General features: G+C 37.8%; 1 protein-coding gene across 2 annotated transcripts in view; it reads left to right on the top strand.

Annotated features, from left to right (window-relative positions):
- VEPH1 (ventricular zone expressed PH domain containing 1) overlaps window positions 1-20,060 on the top strand; it is a 271,345-nt gene that overhangs the window by 203,409 nt on the left and 47,876 nt on the right. For both annotated transcript variants that reach the window (XM_040247539.1, XM_040247541.1), the window contains exons 10-11: window positions 8,589-8,728; window positions 12,056-12,190. In XM_040247539.1, coding sequence (XP_040103473.1) covers window positions 8,589-8,728; window positions 12,056-12,190 — 275 coding nt within the window. The remainder of the gene's footprint in view (window positions 1-8,588; window positions 8,729-12,055; window positions 12,191-20,060) is intronic.

Below are 20,060 nucleotides of genomic sequence, written 5' to 3'. Positions count from 1 at the left end.
AAACAATGGAAACAGTGACAGACTTTATTTTGGGGGGGCTCCCAAATCACTGCAAATGGTGACTGCAGCCATGAAATTAAAAGATGCTTGCTCCTTGGAAGAAAAGCTATGACCAGCCTAGATAGCATATTAAAAAGCAGAGACATTACTTTTTCAGCAAAGGTCCATCTAGTCAAAGCTATAGTTTTTCCAGTAGTCATGTATGGATGTGAGAGCTGGACTATAAAGAAAGCTGAGTGCTGAAGAACTGATGCTTTTGAACTGTGGTGATGGAAAGGGCTCTTGAGAGTCCCTTGGACTGCTAGGAGATCCAACCAGTCAATCCTAATGGAAGTCAGTCCTGAATATTCATTGGAAGGACTGATGCTGAAGCTGAAACTCCAATACTTTGGCCACCTGATGCAAAGAATTGACTCATTGGAAAAGACCCTAAAGCTGGAAAAGATTGAAGGTGGGGGTAGAAAGGGACAACAGAGGATGAGATTTCAGATGGCATCACTGATGCTATGGACATGAGTTTGAGTAGGGTCCAAGAATTGATAATGGACAGGGAAGCCTCGTGTGCTACAGTCCATGGGGTTGTAAAGAGTCGGACACAACTGAGCGACTGAACTGAAACTAACAAAGAATTCATATTAACAGTCAGTTTTCATTCCAATCCCAAAGAAAGGCAATGCCAAGGAATGCTCAGACTACCGCACAATTGCACTCATCTCACATGCTAGTAAAGTAATGCTCAAAATTCTCCAAGCCAGGCTTCAGCAATATGTGAACCATGAACTTCCTGATGTTCAAGCTGGTTTTAGAAAAGGCAGAGAAACCAGAGATCAAATTGCCAACATCCACTGGATCATGGAAAAAGCAAGAGAGTTCCAGAAAAACATCTATTTCTGCTTTATTGACTATGCCAAAGCCTTTGACTGTGTGGATCACAATAAACTGTGGAAAATTCTTCAAGAGATGGGAATACCAGACCACCTGAGCTGCCTCTTGAGAAATCTGTATGCAGGTCAGGAAGCAACAGTTAGAACTGGACATGGAACAACAGACTGGTTCCAAATAGGAAAAGGAGTATGTCAAGGCTGTATATTGTCACCCTGCTTATTTAATTTCTATGCAGAGTACATCATAAGAAACGCTGGACTGGAAGAAGCACAAGCTGGAATCAAGATTTCTAGGAGAAATATCAATAACCTCAGATATGCAGATGACACCACCCTTATGGCAGAAAGTGAAGAGGAACTAAAAAGCCTCTTGATGAAAGTGAAAGAGGAGAGTGAAAAAGTTGGCTTAAAGCTCAACATTCAGAAAACGAAGATCATGGCATCCAGTCCCATCACTCCATGGGAAATAGATGGGGAAACAGTGGAAACAGTGTGAGACTTTATTTTTGGGGGCTCCAAAATCACTGCAGATGGTGACTGCAGCCATGAAATTAAAAGACGCTTACTCCTTGGAAGAAAAGTTATGACCAACCTAGATAGCATATTCAAAAGCAGAGACATTACTCTGCCGAATAATGTCCACCTAGTCAAGGCTATGGTTTTTCCAGTAGTCATGTATGGATGTGAGAGTTGGACTGTGAAGAAGGCTGAGTGCTGAAGACTTGATGCTTTTGAACTGTGGTGTTGGAGAAGACTCTTGAGAGTCCCTTGGACTGCAAGGAGATCCAACCAGTCCATTCTGAAGATCAACCCTGGGATTTCTTTGGAAGGAATGATGCTAAAGCTGAAACTCCAGTACTTTGGCTACTTCATGCGAAGAGTTGACTCATTGGAAAAGACTTTGATGCTGGGAGGGATTGGGGGCAGGAGGAGAAGGGGACGACAGAGGATGAGATGGCTGGATGGCATCACTGACTCGATGGACACGAGTCTGAGTGAATTCCGGGAGTTGGTGATGTACAGGGAGGTCTGGCATGCTGCAATTCATGGGGTCGCAAAGAGTCGGACACGACTGAGCGACTGAACTGACATCTTTCATGCCAGATATGATGATGTGGAATGCTTAAAATTAAGATAAAATTTTAACATGAAAATTAATATTGTATTATTACTATTTTTATTTCTTATTATTTTCATTGGAACATCTTACCGGTTTATTGTCACTCCAGAAAGAAGCAAAAAAATATAATAAAATATCATTATTACATTTTTAGGTAGGCTTCTCAATGCCAGATATTTTGGTGGATACTAAATACACAACTATTTGTAAGAGAGAAAGGAGGGGGAAAGGGAAGAAGGGAGGGAAAGTTAGGGAAAGGGAGAGGAAAAAAACTGTGCTTTCTACAATTGACAGAGATAAAAATACTAACAGTGGGACTCAGGCTTCTCACTGTTGAAGTGAGAGTTAACAGATAAGAAGGGATGGAGTCTAAAATGATACATGTGGTAATGAATTAGAATTGAAACCACAATATGAACTCATATTTTCATGCATGCATGCTAAGTCACTTCAGTCATGTCTGACTCTTTGTGACCCTATGGACTGTAGCCCTCCAGGCTCCTCTGTCTATGGGATTCTCCAGGCAAGAATACTGGAGTGGGCTGCCATGCCCTGCTCCAGTGGATCTTCCCAACCCAGGGATCGAACCTGCATCTCTTATGTCTCCTGCCTCGGCAGGTGGGTTCTTTACCACTAGTGCTAGCTGAGAAGCCCAAACTCATGTTTACCTTAATATAAATACAGATGGTTGCATACAGAAATACTTATAAATAGATATATGCATATATACACACACATAATTTCCCTGCGCTATCACCTGAAGGGACCAATGATACCCCAGTAGCAACAAACATACACAATACCTAGATCTTAGTTTCTAACACAATTCTTCAGTGAAAGAAACCAAAACTCCTTAGAGAAACAGCTAATTCTAAGACAGGGCAGAAAACATGCAAAATGAGCCTGGAGCATCTTGTATGTAAGATGTAATAAGGAAGTGATTTTAAAAAACAAAGCAAAAGCCACACACATAATGATGACAGTGTATCTAATGGACACAGGGCTTTCCAGGTGGCCCTAGTAAAAAAGAACCCGCCTGCCTATGCAGGCAATGTAAGAGACACGGGTTCCATTCCTGGATCAGGAAGGTCCCCTGGAGGAGGAAATGGCAACCCATTTCAGTATTCTTGCCTGGGAAATTCCATGGAAGAGGAGACTAGTGGGCTACAGTTCATGGGGTTGCAAACAGTCAGACATGACTGAAGTGAGTTAGCACACAGTGGACACAGGAGCCAACTGAAAGAGCTCCCTGTGGCCAAATCTGGAACAATCAGAGCAACGGAATAAGTAAAATAATGTTGAATTATAAAATAAATACCCATGAGTACATAGTGATAGAAAAATTGACTAAATAATTTGAATGTAATAACTAGAAGAGGAAGAGAAAAATTTGTGCAGAATTCCGCATGGTTTATGTAGCTATTCTGCCCTCAGGAGGTGAAGCTACCCTCCCCACTCTTTAAGTATGGGTTACACATTGTGACTTCTTTTCAGAGAGGGCAATGTGGAAAGTGGGGGTGGGGGGAAGGGTAACTTTTTAGTGGAGAAACCTGGTAAACACTACCTCAACCAGATGTTCAAGGTCAACGTCACTAGTCATCAGTCATGTAGATAAATGTGCTCTCCATCTGATATGAGCAAAATGGCACTTTACCTCTCTGGTTTTCCTTCACTAAATTAGAAATCTCAGTCTACTCATGAGAAAAACAGACAAATCCCAACTAAGAAACATTGTACAAAATACCTAGCAAAAGTACTCTGCAAAACTCTCAAGGTCAAACAAACTCTCAAGGTCATCAAACACATGGAAAGTCTGAGAAATTGTCACAGCCCACAGGAGCCAAAGGAGACATAATGAATAAGTTGTGAGGGATCCTGGAATAGAAAAAAAGACACTAGGTATAAACTAAGGAAATCTGAATAAACTCTAGCCTTAAGTTTATAATAATGTGTCAATATTGGTTTATTATGGCTTCCCTGGTGGCTCAGCAGTAAAGAATCCCCCTGCAGTGCAGAAGATGCAGGAGATATGGGTTTGACCCCTGGGTTGGGAAGATCCCCTGGAGCTGGGCATGGCAACCCACTCCAGTATTCTTGCCTGGGAAATCCCATGGACAAAGGAGACTGGCGGGCTCCGGTCCATAGGATCGCAAAGAGGGACTCGACAGAAGTGACTGATCATGCATGCACTCATGCACATTGGTTTATTAATTATAACAACATCATACCAACTTAAGATATTAATAACACGGTAAATCAAATGTAAAGTATATAGAGAACTCTATATATTGTAATTTAATGCAATATGTAAATATATAATAATCACATATTCATATACTGTAAATAATGGCTTCCCTGGTGGCTCAGACAGTAAAGAATCTGCCTGCAGTGCAGGAGACACAGGTTTGATCCCTGGGTCAGCAAGATCCCCTGGAAAAGGGAAAGGCTACCCACTCCAGTATTCTTGCCTGGAGAATTTCATGGACAGAGGAGCCTTGTGGGCTGCAGTCCATGAGGTTGCAAAGAATCAGAAACAACTGAGCAACTTTCGTTTCATTATAATTGTAATTACATACAATATGTATAATAATTATACATGTAATTTTTCTATAAATCTAAAAGTATTGTAAAATGAAACCTTATTTTAAAATATCATTAATAAAAATTTAACACGGTACAGTGAATGCAATGCCAGAATAAAAGCATATGAACTGTAGGAGAAAAGTGGGGGAAAAAAGAAAAAAAAAAGTCCTTTTTTTGTTATTCCTTTACTTTGGGTAGACTGTAGCTTATTTTTGTAAAAAAAAAAATCAAAGGATTTGGTTTGAAAATACTTAAAATTACTGAAGTTAACCTTTTTCAAGTTCACCTCAAATATCTCCTCCTCCATGAAGCTTCCCCTGGCTCCCCAAAGATAACAAGTGCTCAATGCTCTGAGTGGCTGGCATTGCGTGTCCTCCAATGAACTTAATTTGCAATCATTGTTATAGGTGTTTCTCCCATTTGGCTGTAAACTTCTTAAGAGCAATGTCAACATCATGGCTTCTCTTGGTCTCTGCACAGTGTCTGACACCCGTTCATTATCCAACACCATTTATTGCATGCCTACTGTTCAGTACCATGGATTGAACAAGAGGGAGAAAATTACAGAGAGAAATTAGCAACTGAATGTTAGTGTTGAGAGAATTTTTACTCCAGCAAAGCTTGGAAAAAAAGAATTCCAAAATGATTCTTAAAATATTGACTCAAAAAGAAGAACAAATACTCTTATATTTTCAATCATGTCTTTAAAGCTATCCATGTGTAATGTGTATATATTTTGGGTATTTCAGCTTACAACACATTATATTATACAATTATTGCTGCTCATGTTAACGTCAATATTTTTAAAGACCAAACCAAATCCTTTGATTTTTTTATAAAAATAAGCCACAGTATACCAAAAGTAAAGAAATAACAATCAGATCTGGTGTGTGTTTATCAAAGCATGACCTCCTCTCTCTTCAATATTTCTAGAAAAATAAATAACACTTGCATAAGTAAAAAAAATACCATAATAAGCCAGATACACTAACTTTACTACCTGGAATTACCTTGAACATTCATGCTTTATGTGATTTTTTTCAGTGTTCCCAACACTTAAAATGCTTGTCTCTCTCATACTTTTTCTAAGTTCAAAATCTTGGTTAGCTTTCAAGGTCACCTCAAATATTTCCTCCTCCATGAAGACTCCCCATGAAAGCTCCCCAAGGATAATAGCTGCTTCCTTTGAGTGGTCCACACTGCTTGTCCCTCCATGGGCTTAATTTACAACCATCATTTATAGGTGTTTCTCCCATTTTACTGTAAACTTCTTAAGAGCAATGTCAACATCATGGCTTCTCTTGGTCTCTGCACAGTGTCTGACATCCATTCATTCATCCAACATCATTTATTACATGTTCAGCATTCAATACCATGGAATGAACAGAAGGGAGAAAATTACAGAGAAAAATTAGCAACTAAATGTTAGTGTTGAGAAAACTTTCTAATCCAGCAAAGCTCAGGAAAAAAAAATGAGAAAATAATGACACAGATCCAGTTTACTAAAAGTATTAACAAACCCTTACAACACAGATGGAGAAGGAAATGGCAACTAACTCCAGTATTCTTGCCTGGAGAATCTCATGGACAGAAGAACCTGGCGGGCTGTATACAGTCCATGGGGTTGCAAAGAGTCAAACACAACTGAGCAACTAATACTTACATCACAGAACTGATGTGTTTTTATAGTCAGTGTATAAACTTCTAGGCGAAGGTCTCTCTATTCTACCACTTTGTCCATTTTCTGTGATCTGGGACCCCTGTCATTTGTGTATAGAGAGCTGGTAGGTCAGGACAAGTAAAATAAATTGACTCAATGTTCATTTTCAAAAGAAAACATGAATGAGGAGTAATTTAGGAGAAGGAAAAAAATAAAAACATTTTTTTCATGGCACAGGCCTGAAGACCAGCTCACACTGTCAAGCTACTGCACAGGTTCATACAAATGAACTTGCCCTTTTGAATCTTTCGATTAAAGCAGGTGTTTTTTTCCTCCCTTGCAACTTGCTTGGAGACTTCTCATGCATTGTTAATCAAAAGAGAAAGAGGGATTTAATACACTAGCTTAAAGCAACTTCATTTTAATCTACATTCCCTAAGATGCATCTGCTCCCAAATCGACAGTTGTTGAAGTTATTAACAGAGTGCTGTCTCAATGTATCCATTATGGTTAGATTGATTTCTAGTAGAACCATTTGTGTGTGTGTGATCTTATGGAATACTTGGTTTCTGCCTTCTCTAGTATTGATTAACTTAAATTCAATTTTTCAGAGCATCAGTGACAAAAACGTATTTTTAATTGTGATTGTCAAACAATTTCCGATAGGGCAAATAATAAGTGTATATTGTGCTCTATTCTATTCTAACAAGTCTTTTATTGTCAGTGACAGGCCTCCTGGTCTTTTCTACTGAATTTGTAAGCCATTCATCCAGAGAATGCAGAAATGATTTCTGATTTCATACAAGGATTTTGAATGATCAAATTCCCCCAAATAATAAACTTCATGAAAGCTAGTCCTTTTTCATACCAATGGTCAGAATCACACAGAAAGCTGTTACTTACTAAGATTTCTAAATATATTTCTAAATTGCCCTGTGGCTTTATTGTTTGGTTTCCAGTGTCGTCTTCTTTGATCTGTCATTGGCCACCCTCCCTTAAATCTTTCAAACTCTTTCCCAAAAGCCTGTTATTCCTTCAGGCTTGAGCCCTGATTGTGCACAGTTAAGCTGCCCACCTCTCCACAATTCTCTAGGGAACCCCATATACTCTCATGGATGGGACTGACTCTACCATCTAATTAGGGTTCCCATCAACTTTTAATAAACTCTTGTCCATTTCTCTTTTTGCTAGTAGGGCATAATGAATCTATTTTCAAAATATCTCTTTAAAATATCAGATTAATTCTGGAACAATAATTACCCCATGAGCTATCAATATTACTCTGCAGATTTTAAAATTCCTAGTATGATAGGGCCTAAAGCATCTCAGTGTGCCAAAAGTTTGGCTGAGTTCAAATCCTGGTTCTGCCACAGACTGGGCAGAACTGAGTGATTTTTTTTTCTGCATCCTTGAGCCTCATTCATCTCTGCAGATACTCTCTTTAGAGCACCTATTGTATGCCACATGCCAGGGGTAGAGGGGTGAACAACACAGTCACATGGCTCAATAAGCTGACCCTTTAATGGGCTAGGTCTCCTGATCTTTACAATAGAAATAGTTAACACCTGGGGAGTTCTCTGGTGGTCCAGTGGCTAAGACTCTGTGCTCCAAAACCCCTGGGTTTGCTCCCTGGTCAGGGAACTAGATCCCATGTGTGACAACTGGGGGAAAAAAAAAAAAAGCTAACACCTATCTTGTAGGGCTGTAAATATCAAATGACTCCTCAACACAGTTCTGCACCACCTCTGCTGTATGCTACCACCACCATGCTCCCTCACTTTCCTGCCCCTAAAGGATGATTGCTTTAAGTTTTCCTCCTGAAGCTCAAGATGAAATGACCTTGTCAAACCAGACCTGTTCACAGGAAGCCACACTCCTGGCCAGAGTTATTCTGGAGGTTGTCTCTGCAGCCTCTTTGTAACCAAGATAACAGTGCCCTGGCCATGCCACACCATCTCTGCCCAGAAAAATGCCTGGATTTCCTGCATTCATTTGCTTATGCTTCCCAGGTTATCATTTCAAAGTGCCCGCTCAGGTGGAAATGACACCTGTCTCACTTTTCATTGGTAAGAGTTTTTTTTTCCTCCCTTGTGACTTGTTTTGAGACTTTTCATGCATTGTTAATAAAAGAGAAAGAGCGATTGAATACACTTGCTTAAAGCAACTTCATATTAATCTACATTCCGTAAGATGGATCTACTCCCAAATCAACAGTTGTTGAAGTTATTAACTCACAGACTGAAAACTAAAGAATGTATTTCTAAAGGTGTTTGTATGTTGCAGTATAATGTGCAACTCTGGGAAGAATCTAATGTTTAATGCTATGTTTATTTGTTTCCAGATTCAGTTAGAAGTTGTGTAGCAAAGCTGTTCTTCACTTGTTCCCTGAAGGGTCATTACTGCCTCTACAGTAAATCCAGTTTTATTCTCATCAGTCAAGAACCTCAGCCATGGATCCAAATCATGTTCTTATTTCAGCAGGTATGTATAATTCAAGTTCAGCATGGCTCCTTAATGAGCCAGGTATGAGTTTATAATAATTTTTACTGAATTACTCTTGACCAGGGCAATATGCAAATAATAACAATGCATACACATTTCATTAGTAATTTTTAACATGGATCTTTTTCTATATTTTATGATACTTTCCTTATAAAAGGCCCTAGATTAGTAATCAGGAAGACAAGCCTATTATTATCTTGAATATCCTTTCACTCAAAAAAGGAGAATAAATGGGAATATATTTTTTGTCCAATGATAACAACAAAAAATCACTTATTGGGGGTGGACAGCTTTCCTTATGCAGAGCTAGCCATTATTTCCCAATCTCCAAATAACTTTGGAGTCAGTATATCTTTTTTGACATTGTTAAAACACTGGAATGCCACTTTTCTATATAGAATTTATATAGAGAGGTAAAGTTACATAAAGAGGAGTTTAAACAAGAAAAAATTTGATGCAAAGATTTTTAGCACCAAAAAAAGATTCTTGTTTGGAAATACTTATCTTGAATGCATTAAACTTTCAATAAAATTTGAATATAGATTACAAAATATTAGTAATAGGAGGAATCTTAGACATCATTTTTCCAAATAAGCAAATTGAAGGACAGAACTCAGACAGCCTGACTCCTGACCCAGTGGTCTTCACTTGTGTTTAAAACAAAATGGGGATTGCAGGCAGGAACACAGAGGGTAGAGACAGAAAAAGGAGAATGCAAATGTTACAAAATGGTTAAAAATTAGGCCAGGTAATAATAAGTTTATTTACTTCTATTAATAAAATATTTCTGTAATAGTCCCAATGAAAGTCACTAATCAGATAGTTATGTTTCTTTATAAAATGGGGCGGGCTTATTAAGAAAAAAAATGAATTTTAATGCTGAATGTATCATAGTTGTAAAGTGGAACTATAATAATTAAGAAAGAAAAGAGACAATTTAGACATGGCTCAGGGATACCATCTTTTTCTATACGAAGTCTCAAGAACACTTAATCATATCTTGTAGAGAATAACTCATATTTTGATGTGAATCAAATTGTATATGAATATAGGGACTTCCCTGGTGGTACAGTGGCTAAGAATCCACCTGCCAATGCAGGGGACACAAGTTTGATCCCTGGTCTGGCAAGATTCCATATGCCTCAGAGCAACTAAGCCCGTGGGCCACAACTACGGAGCCCACCTGCAGCAACTACCAAAGCCCACACACCCTAGAGCCTGTGCTCCGCAACAAGAGAAGAGAAACCACAGGAACAAGAAGGCCCTGCACTGCGGCAAAGAGTAGCCCCAACTCCCCGCAACGAGAGAAAGCCCGAGTGCCGCAACCAAGACCCAGCACAAAAGAAACTGTATATGAATATAAAAAACAGCATTAGATTTTCTTCCTTTTCTTGAAATAAAGACCTTCTCCTACTTTACTAATGTTTTTCAAATAGTTTTCATCAGTGATTTTGTACTTGGTTTCATCTTTGGCTTTATTCTTCACAGTTGTCAGTTTTCTGAAAACAGACCAAGAAAGTTTGATTTTATCTTTGCCCTTTCTGTCTTATTTGATTGACTTAGTCTGATTCTTTGTTTTTCTCTTTGAGCAAAATCACCAACAAATATCTGTTTATGCTGCTTTTTTTTTCTTTGTTCTTTTTATTGTAATGTTTCCTTTCTTTTTCTACACCTTTGATACTGTGTGATCTGGATGAAACCTGACTTTGGAATAACTAAAAATCATATCTTTGACTTGATAGTTACAAACCCACACGAGCCTAGTATGCTGGGCTAGACTCTCTGTCAATTTACAGACTCATGATGGAGTTCTCAAATTAAGAGATTCCAGTCTAAATGGACCTCTTTGGAATGATGATTAATTAAAACAGGTCCTGCTCCTTTTTAAGTGAATGGTCATATGCTGTATATGTTTCTGATAATAATCAAGAAATTCCCAGATGTATACACATTTTGGGTTTCACATTAATCTGTTACTGACTCTTAACCTTTTTAAATCTGTCGGCAATTTACTCAGGGTATGAAATCCTCCACCTTTTCCCACTGAGTACCAAAAATAGTTCATGTTGAGGAGGATAATAATGAGATTTTTCTGGAAAAGAATTGTTATTCACTTACTAAATAGAAATCATGTACACAGAGACTGTCTAGAAAGTCTCATAAGTCAATATTTGGACAGTCCCTGACATTGAAAATGGGATTTTATAAGCCAGTATCATTGTTTTATTACACCTCACACATAAAGGATAATATATATTATATATATTATATATATTATATTGTGCGTGTGTGCATGTGTGCATTTGTGTAATTGTGTGCCTTTATGTTCTGTATGTTTTTATAAAATTATTTCCTTGAATTGAGACACTTCTCACATTCTTAGGTATAACATCACATGTAAATGACTGTCAAACACATAATTTATTAAATATACAATCTAAATTTTCCTTTGAAATTTGTATTTTCATTGACTTGAATGAAATATATGTAAATGTAATTTTTTCTTATGTTAACAGTCTTATTGTCCAAAACTTAAAATATCTTAAAGCTCTAAGAATATTCAACCATTATACACTTTAGGACTGAATTGTTTTTATTTTCCCAACCCTCCCTTATACTGTTCATATCTAAGCAATTGAATAATGGACTGTTGGTTATTTAATGTCTATTATTCATGATTTACTCTATATAAATAAACTTGATGTATGCTGCTGCATGCTAAGTCGCTTCAGTTGTGTCCAACTCTGTGACTCTGTGGACTGAGAATCCACGGGGATTCTCCAGGCAAGAATACTGGAGTGGGTTGCCATGCCCTCCTCCAGTGGATCTTCCTGACTCAGGGATCAAACCCACGTCTCTTATGTCTCCTGCATTGGCAAGTGAGTTCTTTACCGCTAGCGCCACCTGGGAAACCCTAAAAAAACTTGCTATTTGTACTCTTAATTTTATACCTTAATTCTCAGATCTTTGAAAAATAAATATAAATATTTATATTAGCCATTTTCCAATTAAGTAACATCCTTGAGAAGTGATTGATATAAACACTACCTTACAAAGGTTAGGCATATTTATAGAAATCAATATCAACTGTCTTGAAAACGTTATTTAATAAGTTAAATTTTCTGTTAGAAAAATAGAAAACATGAAATGTACTGTACATTTGATCTTCAAAATAGATTTCTCTGTAGCTTTATTTAAATCATTTTTAAGTTCAGACCAAGACTAAAATAGTGCTTTGCAGCCATCAAACAATATTGTTGGGACAAGAGATAACATGTCATGTTTCTCTCATGAATGCCCTTTCAGAGCCTGTTTCCTGAGCCGCTGTCCATTCAGAGTCATTCTGTACAATTCCTCAGAGCGCTATGGGAGAAGACCCAGGCAGGGGGTGCTCACAGCTTTGAAACAGCCATGATGGAGTCCACATTCCCACAGCAGAAGGTAAATGCTTCTTTCCTTGCACATGTTATTTTTAGCCAAGATTCAAGACAAGTTTGCTTTTTCTTAGTGGTTCAATGTTTCCTCTTCTTTCCTTTCCTTTCCTTTATTATTATCAGAAGATACTAAGTTAACGGTTTACATGTCATGCTATAGTGGATTCAGGACCCAGTGATATCAGTAGACAAAGTCACTGCCTTTTGAGGCTCCCAGACTGACATAACACAGCCCACTCAGAGCCACACAGAGATGGAAAACATTTTACAGATAGACAATTCTAGGACTGAAGAGGAAAGAGCAATCGGACTCTAGGTTCTTGGGGGCTTTTCATTTCTTCCCTGCATACTTCCTCTCATCACCTTACCCTTTGCTGTCACCACAAAGTTAGAAAAGGAAGACAAGATGGACAGGAAGGAAGAGAGCATGGTCAGGGTGAGAAAGAGCTCTGTTGAGGCAGGCATGGATTTTGTGAGGTAGAGCATTTTAGGAGTGTGGAAATAGGGACATCGCTCTCAGGGCACAGTTGACTGAGACCTTTGAACAGGCCATCAAACTGGGAAAGGACCAGAAAGTGGAACCATGCCCACCCAGTCAATAGAGTGAAACTGGAAGTGGGTGCTCACTGCTGTGATCACATTGAACAGGGTCACAGGCTTGGGTATGGAGAACAATTGGAGGAAGGCTGACTGGAGACAGGAAGACTATGAAGGAAGTGATCACTGTAGTCAGGTAGGAAATGAAATCCTGAACCGAAGTTGGAAGTTATAGGAAGAGGATGAATTCAAGAGGCAGTAAAGAAGCAGAATCAACAGGACTTGGTCCCTCATAAAGAAGATGGAAGAACCAAAAATGACTCCAGGTGTATCTATGGCCAATGGATAATGGCACCATCTTGAAAAAATTGACCACAAAGGAAGCTGATGTGGAGGAAGAAGATAAATCATTCTGGTTTACATATTTTGAGTATGAGTTGTTTATGTAGATAACCAGGTGGTGATGGTCTTTGAATTACCAGTGTGGAACTTAGGAAGAAAGCCAGAACTGGAGATATTGGACTTGGGTGTCAAAGATAGCACTTGATGTCATGACAGTAGGTTTGATCGCTCATGGCTAATGAGAATAGAAAATGGTTATTGATCTCTCCTTTCTCATATTCAGAGAACCTAATTATCCTTATTTTGCTTTCAAAAAAGCCCAGTAATAAGCATTGGATGCTTACTGATAAAACCAGAGATTCTAGGAGTGTATGATCTTGGTCTTTGTCCTTGTTTTACTATTAATAAGGGGACCAAACATACTAATATTAAATAAATTCAAAGTATAAACAACCAGCAAATTAATAAAAAACTGTTATATTGTGAAACAAACTCAATACTTCTTAAGTGTTAAAGGGTTGTGAAAAAATGAGAAATGGTAGTAATTAATCAAAAGTTTAGTTAGTATGGTATGTAAGACACTGAAACTACATTCTATTATTGCATCACTATTTTTTACTTTGGTTTAAGAATTAGATACGTAGTATGAAAAATAAAGGAAATCCCATAATTGCATCAATGCAAAGTAGAATGGAATTCTTTCCTTATTTCATGCAAATTTTAAACTATTGTACCATGTTTAAAGACAATGCCTCAAATTCTTAGAAATGTTTCCCTGTCAGCTGTATTTTAACTAGAGGGAACTAGTAAATTAAAACTTGGCAGGCAGCATCATGTCCTAAGAGACTGGGAAAAAAAAACTTGGCAAACAAGTTTTGTGCATGCTCACAAGTGTGCTTATTCATATTTCTTCTATTTCATACCAATAAATATTCCTCTAGGGAAAAATTAATTGTAGAACAAAATGTTTTAGAAATTTCAGAAGTTTTATAATTTGGTTTACTCATAAGTATTAGAAAAAGCTTTGACATCTGGAATGTACATTATGTGGCAAGGTTATCAGCCCAGGTATTTACCAATCAAATTGATTTTCAGCTATCTTTATTTTATGAAGTATTCTTCTCATTAAATTCAAAACAGCAGTGAGAATGGTCCAACGTCTGCTTTCTTGTCACCACCTGTGCCAGTCTATACTCATGCTAGTGATCTGAAAATGATGGGCAGATGTGTATCTGTTGCTGTGATAGAATTACATTGCAGCCAACTAAATTCAGGTATACAAAGAAGAAAGAAACTTCTGAGAGAATACCTAAGTCTCTGGAGTATAATTCTCTGAAGAGTTTGTTATTGAGAATTTTTTAAATAAAATCTTGGAATTTTAGAACTGAAAATCAACAGTAAGATATCTGTTAAATTGCAAACTTCTTGAAGGCAAGGATTGCACTGTTTTTACCATTGTATTTCCAGAGTCATACAGTGCCTGACACATGGTAAGCTCCCAATAAATAGTAAGGACCAATTGAATAGGGCTTCCCAGGTGGTGCTAGTGGTAAGGAATCCACGTGCCAAGGCAGGAGATTCAGGAGACTGGCGGGTTACAGGCAGTAGGGTCACAAAGGGCATGAAGTGACTTAGCACCTGCGTGCACCAACTGGATAAATAAGTAAATCCTATCACTTTCCAGATGTTGCAATTGGAAGCACAGGGACTTGTCAAAGATCACATACCTCGTCAGTGGCAGAGCAGGGGCACGAGCGTACACCATGGTGTCATAAGAGCTAACACCAATACTCTGGGTTTTCTCTACTCTGTGCTTGTAAGATTACAATTCCCTGCCTCTTGAAATAAGCCTTGGACATGTGACTTGCTTCAGCAAATGATATATAAGAAGGGATATGTATCACTCCAGGCTCCTCCATCCATGGAATTTTCCAGGCGAGAGTACTGGAGTGGGTTGCCATTTCCTTCTCCAGGGGATCTTCCCTACCCAGGGATCAAACCCAGGTCTCCCGCATTGCGGGCAGACGCTTTATCATCTGAGCCACCAGGGAAGCCCTGTATCACTCCAGGCAGAAGCTTTTAAGAACCACTTTTAAGAACCAGTGCTTCTCTCTTCATCTTGCCTCTCTTCCCCTACCATGGAGACTGCAGAAGCAAATGTCGATATTGAGTGGCCGGAAGGATGGCCACAGCCTGCAACTCCAAACTCCCACACAGAAGACTGCTTCTCTGGAGAATTACCCAGACCCCTACTACACGCGCGCGCACACACACACACACACACACACACACACACACTTTGCATTAGGAAGAAACAACCTTCTTTTCTGTTAAAAACTATAGTTTTTGCATTTGTTATGGGTGTATAACGTACCTGTCTTTACTAGTTATCTTGATTCTAAATAGTAATAAAAACATTTTTTTAACCTGAATTAATGGAAAGATATGCTTTTCCCCTGGCTATGAACGCTGATTATGCAAATGGAAATTACTCTCAGATTATAATTGTAATTTATTTCCAACCATAATAGCAACAGAATTTCTTCATGGAGTTAGACAAACTGATCCTAAATTTGAGAATAAACAAAACAGAAAAAGAACAGAGAGGAGAAAATTTTTTTCCTAGGAAATGAAAACTTATTGTAAAAGCACAATAAGATGAGGGGATTATTGCTACAGGGATAAATTAATAATAAGGAATATAGAGTCCAGAGGTTGTTCCAAGAATATATGCACACTTGATAGATGATAGAAGTGAGATTTCCAATCAGTGAGGAGAAAATAAAGTATTTAAAAAGCAGTATAGGGATATGTCGGAGAAGGCAATGGCACCCCACTCCAGTACTCTTGCCTAGAAAATCCCATGGGTGGAGGAGCCTGGAAGGCCGAAGCCCATGGGGTCGCTGAGGGTTGGACACGACTGAGCGACTTCACTTTCACTTTTCACTTTCATGCATTGGAGAAGGAAATGGTAACCCACTCCAGTGTTCTTACCTGGAGAATCCCAGGGACGGGGGAGCCTGGTGGGCTGCCGTCTATGGGGTCGCACAGAGTCAGACATGATCGAAGTGACTTAGCAGCGTAGGGATATGTGAATTTTCCAGATTGAAAAGATAAAATTCAATGCTGCCTCGACACTATCATGAATAAATTAACTCCAAATAAAGGTCTAAATGGAATCAGTGAAACTTTGCAACAATTAGACAAAAATAACAATGGTGTCTTTATGACCTCAGGATATAAAGTTAAGATCTAAGTAAACAGAGATCATAAAGGAAATATGAATAGATTTGACTATATAAAAAATTTAAATTTCTGTATGACAAATTACACCATAACAAAGTTAAAAGGCAAGCATAACAGCATAACCTGGGAGAAGTTATTTAAAATATGTTTAACTGACACAAGCTCTCCTGCACATCAGCAAGGAAGAGACAACCAACCAAGAGAAAACCGGGCAAGGTACGTGAACAGAATATTCACTGAACAAAAACCCAAGTGGCCGAAGCACTGAAGAAAAGATGTTTAGTTTCACTAAAAGTCGCTGAAATAATTGATTTATAATGTTAAAAATGTAGTACCATTTTACAATGATCAGACTATCAAGAATAAAAACATTGTGGCAATAAGGTTTTGGCAAAGATATAAAAAGATAAGAATGTTTATACACAACATATGAGACTATCTACTTAAGTAAATATCAGGTCAGGTGAGGTGAGGTGAGGTGAAGTCGCTCAGTCGTGTCCAACTCTTTGCGACCCCATGGACTATAGCCAACCAGGCTAGTCCGTCCATGGGATTCTCCAGGCAAGAATACTGGAATGGGTTGCCATTTCCTTCTCCAGGGGATCTTCCCGACCCAGGGATCGAACCCAGGTCTCCCGCATTGGAGGCAGACGCTTTAACCTCTGAGCCACCAGGGAAGGTATATCTACTTAAAAAAGAAAAAGTAATTAAAAATACATAGCAATAATTAGATTCATAAATGACAACTAGCTAACAAGGAGGGTGAGTAACAAGGGGCGGTGTACACTTTTCAGAAGTGTGCATTGCATTTATAACTTATCAGAAAAAATGCTATAGGCATTTCCCCCACAAAGGATTCCCCGTATCTAGTTAATAACAGATCCATTGCCTCTCATATTTTTATTTCTTCTTTCTTTCCTTCTTTCACCTGCCATCCCTCCCTCCTTCCCTCTTTCTCCCTCTCCTTCCTTCCTTTCTCTCTTTTTCTTTCTTTCAATGAAAGCATTTAAGTAAGCAATGCTCATTTCTTTCAACCAAAAAGTTTTATATTATAACATGTAAAAATGTTATGTCCTAAACAGGGACAAATTTACCAAATTTACCTTAAGACAAATTTACCTTTACAATGTTTTTTAAAGGACAATCTGGCCGTAGCTGGTTACATTTTAAATTCATGAATTCTATTATCTTGAAATTCCATTTCTAGGTGCAACTCTCACATACTTGCACCAAGAGAACATGTCAATTAACAGAAGTAAACTGAACATTGCATCAAAAAATCAGGAACAATGCAAATGTTATCATTAGGAAGATGGAGAAAAATGTCATGGTGTAGTCATGCTATACAGGACGTGAAAGCGAATTCGATAGACATATGAGCAGTAAAATGGAATAAATATTAAAAACATAATATCAATTTTTAATAAGCAAGTTGCAAAAGTATGACATGAATAGTATGATAGCTTGTATAAATTTTGAAAACACACTAAGCAGTATTAGGCATTATTTATGGGTGCATATACTTGTGATAAAACTATAACAGTATATTTATAATCTCACAAAATTCATGCTGGTGTTGCCTCTGGATAACGAGGAAGGGATGGGAAGGAGGGAAATGTTACTGGGAAGGAAATTAAGATCTCATGTAATTTTGTTTTTAAAATATCAAAAGCAAAATATTAGCATTTGCTAAATTTGGCCCACAAGGTCATGGGTATTTGTTACATTATTCTTTGTACATGCCCTTCTTTCTTTCTTTCTTTCTTTCTCGCTTCCTTTGGATTAAACCTGTAAATAATGTCTAACAGTAGAGGATTGACAGATTTGACTGTAAAAATATGAGGTTTATTAAAAAATCTGTCTATATAGTAACCTGAAAATATGTGTAATAAATATGAAAGACAAGTTTAATACCCTTAAGATGCTATGAATTCGTGCAAATCAATAATCACTGAACCTAAGACATGAGCAAATTACTCAAAGGAGACTTTGAGTGCAGAGAAAGTATTCAGCCTCATTAGTAGTCAGAATTTAAAAATTGAAGTTAAGATAACAGTACTCTTTTTAATCCATTTTTAAAAGACAGTAATCAGTGCTGGCTAGAGTTAAGAGTTTAGATACTTTCACACATTTCTAGTCAGTGTATAAATTATTTCAACACTTCTAAAAAGGAAATTTAGCAATGCAGGTCAAGAGTCTTAAAAATATTCATATCCTTTAACACAGTGATTCTACTTCTAGGAATCTGTTCTAAAGAAATGATCTGAAATGTGTACAGAACTTAAGATATGCACATCAAAAAAGTACTGTGCAGTAATCTGTAGTAGCCTAAATGTCTACAAGTGTGCAAATGAAAGTTTTATATATGTATGCTATTAATATGTATAATATTAATATTGTATAATATAATATATAATATTATATTAAATATTGTATAATATAATATTATATTATATATTGTATGGTATAATATACATTATTAATGTATAGTATAATATTAATCTGGAATCAAGATTGCTGGGAGAAATATCAATAACTTCAGATATGCAGATGACACCACCCTTATGGCAGAAAGTGAAGAGGAACTAAAAAGCCTCTTGATGAAAGTGAAAGAGGATAGTGAAAAAGTTGGCTTAAAGCTCAACATTCAGAAAATGAAGATCATGGCATATGGTCCCATCACTTCATGGGAAATAGATGGGGAAACAGTGGAAACAGTGTCAGACTTTATTTTGGGGGGTCTCCAAAATCACTGCAGATGGTGACTGCAGCCATGAAATTAAAAGACACTTACTCCTTGGAAGGAGGGTTATGACCAACCTAGATAGCATATTGAAAAGCAGAGACATTACTTTGGCAACAAAGGTCCGTCTAGTCAAGGCTATGGTTTTTCCTGTGGTCATGTATGGATGTGAGAGTGGGACTGTGAAGAAAGCTGAGCACCGAAGAATTGATGCTTTTGAACTGTGGTGTTGGAGAAGACTTTTGAGAGTCCCTGGGACTGCAAGGAGATCCAACCAGTCCATTCTGAAGGAGATCAGCCCTGGGATTTCTTTGGAAGGAACGATGCTAAAGCTGAAACTCCAGTACTTTGGCTACTTCATGCGAAGAGTTGACTCATTAGAAAAGACTCTGATGCTGGGAGGGACTGGGGGCAGGAGGAGAAGGGGACGACAGAGGATGAGATGGCTGGATGGCATCACGGACTCTATGGACATGAGTTTGAGTGAACTCTGGGAGTTGGTGATAGACAGGGAGGCCTGGCGTGCTGCAATTCATGGGGTCGCAAAGAGTCGGACGTGACTGAGCGACTGAACTGAACTGAATATGTATAATAGCACAATATAGTATATTTTCTAATGTATAGCTTATATGATTAATATATAATTTACAATGTGTGATATAATAATATATATGTCTAAAGATGGGACAAAGTAACATATAGACATCCATCTATATGGAAGAATATTAAGGAACCATGAAAAATCATTTTTACAAAAACTTTAATGACATAAAACAATACTTATGTCGGATACCACATTGCAGGGTATAGAACTGTTTATATGAAGAAGAGTATTTGGAGATTTGCCCATTAAGACAGCCAAAAGAAAACACCAGGCTCCTCTGTCCATGGGATTTCCCAGGCAAAAGTACTGGAATGGGTTGCCATTTCCTTCTCCAAAAGAAAACATACCAAGATGTATTAGAAGTGGTTATCTCTCGTGAATAGGATTAGCTATCTTCTATATTTT

Source organism: Oryx dammah, unplaced genomic scaffold (assembly GCF_014754425.2).
Source record: "Oryx dammah isolate SB20612 unplaced genomic scaffold, SCBI_Odam_1.1 HiC_scaffold_2, whole genome shotgun sequence".
Lineage (NCBI taxonomy): Eukaryota > Metazoa > Chordata > Mammalia > Artiodactyla > Bovidae > Oryx > Oryx dammah.
This window is presented reverse-complemented; position numbering and strand designations above follow the sequence as displayed.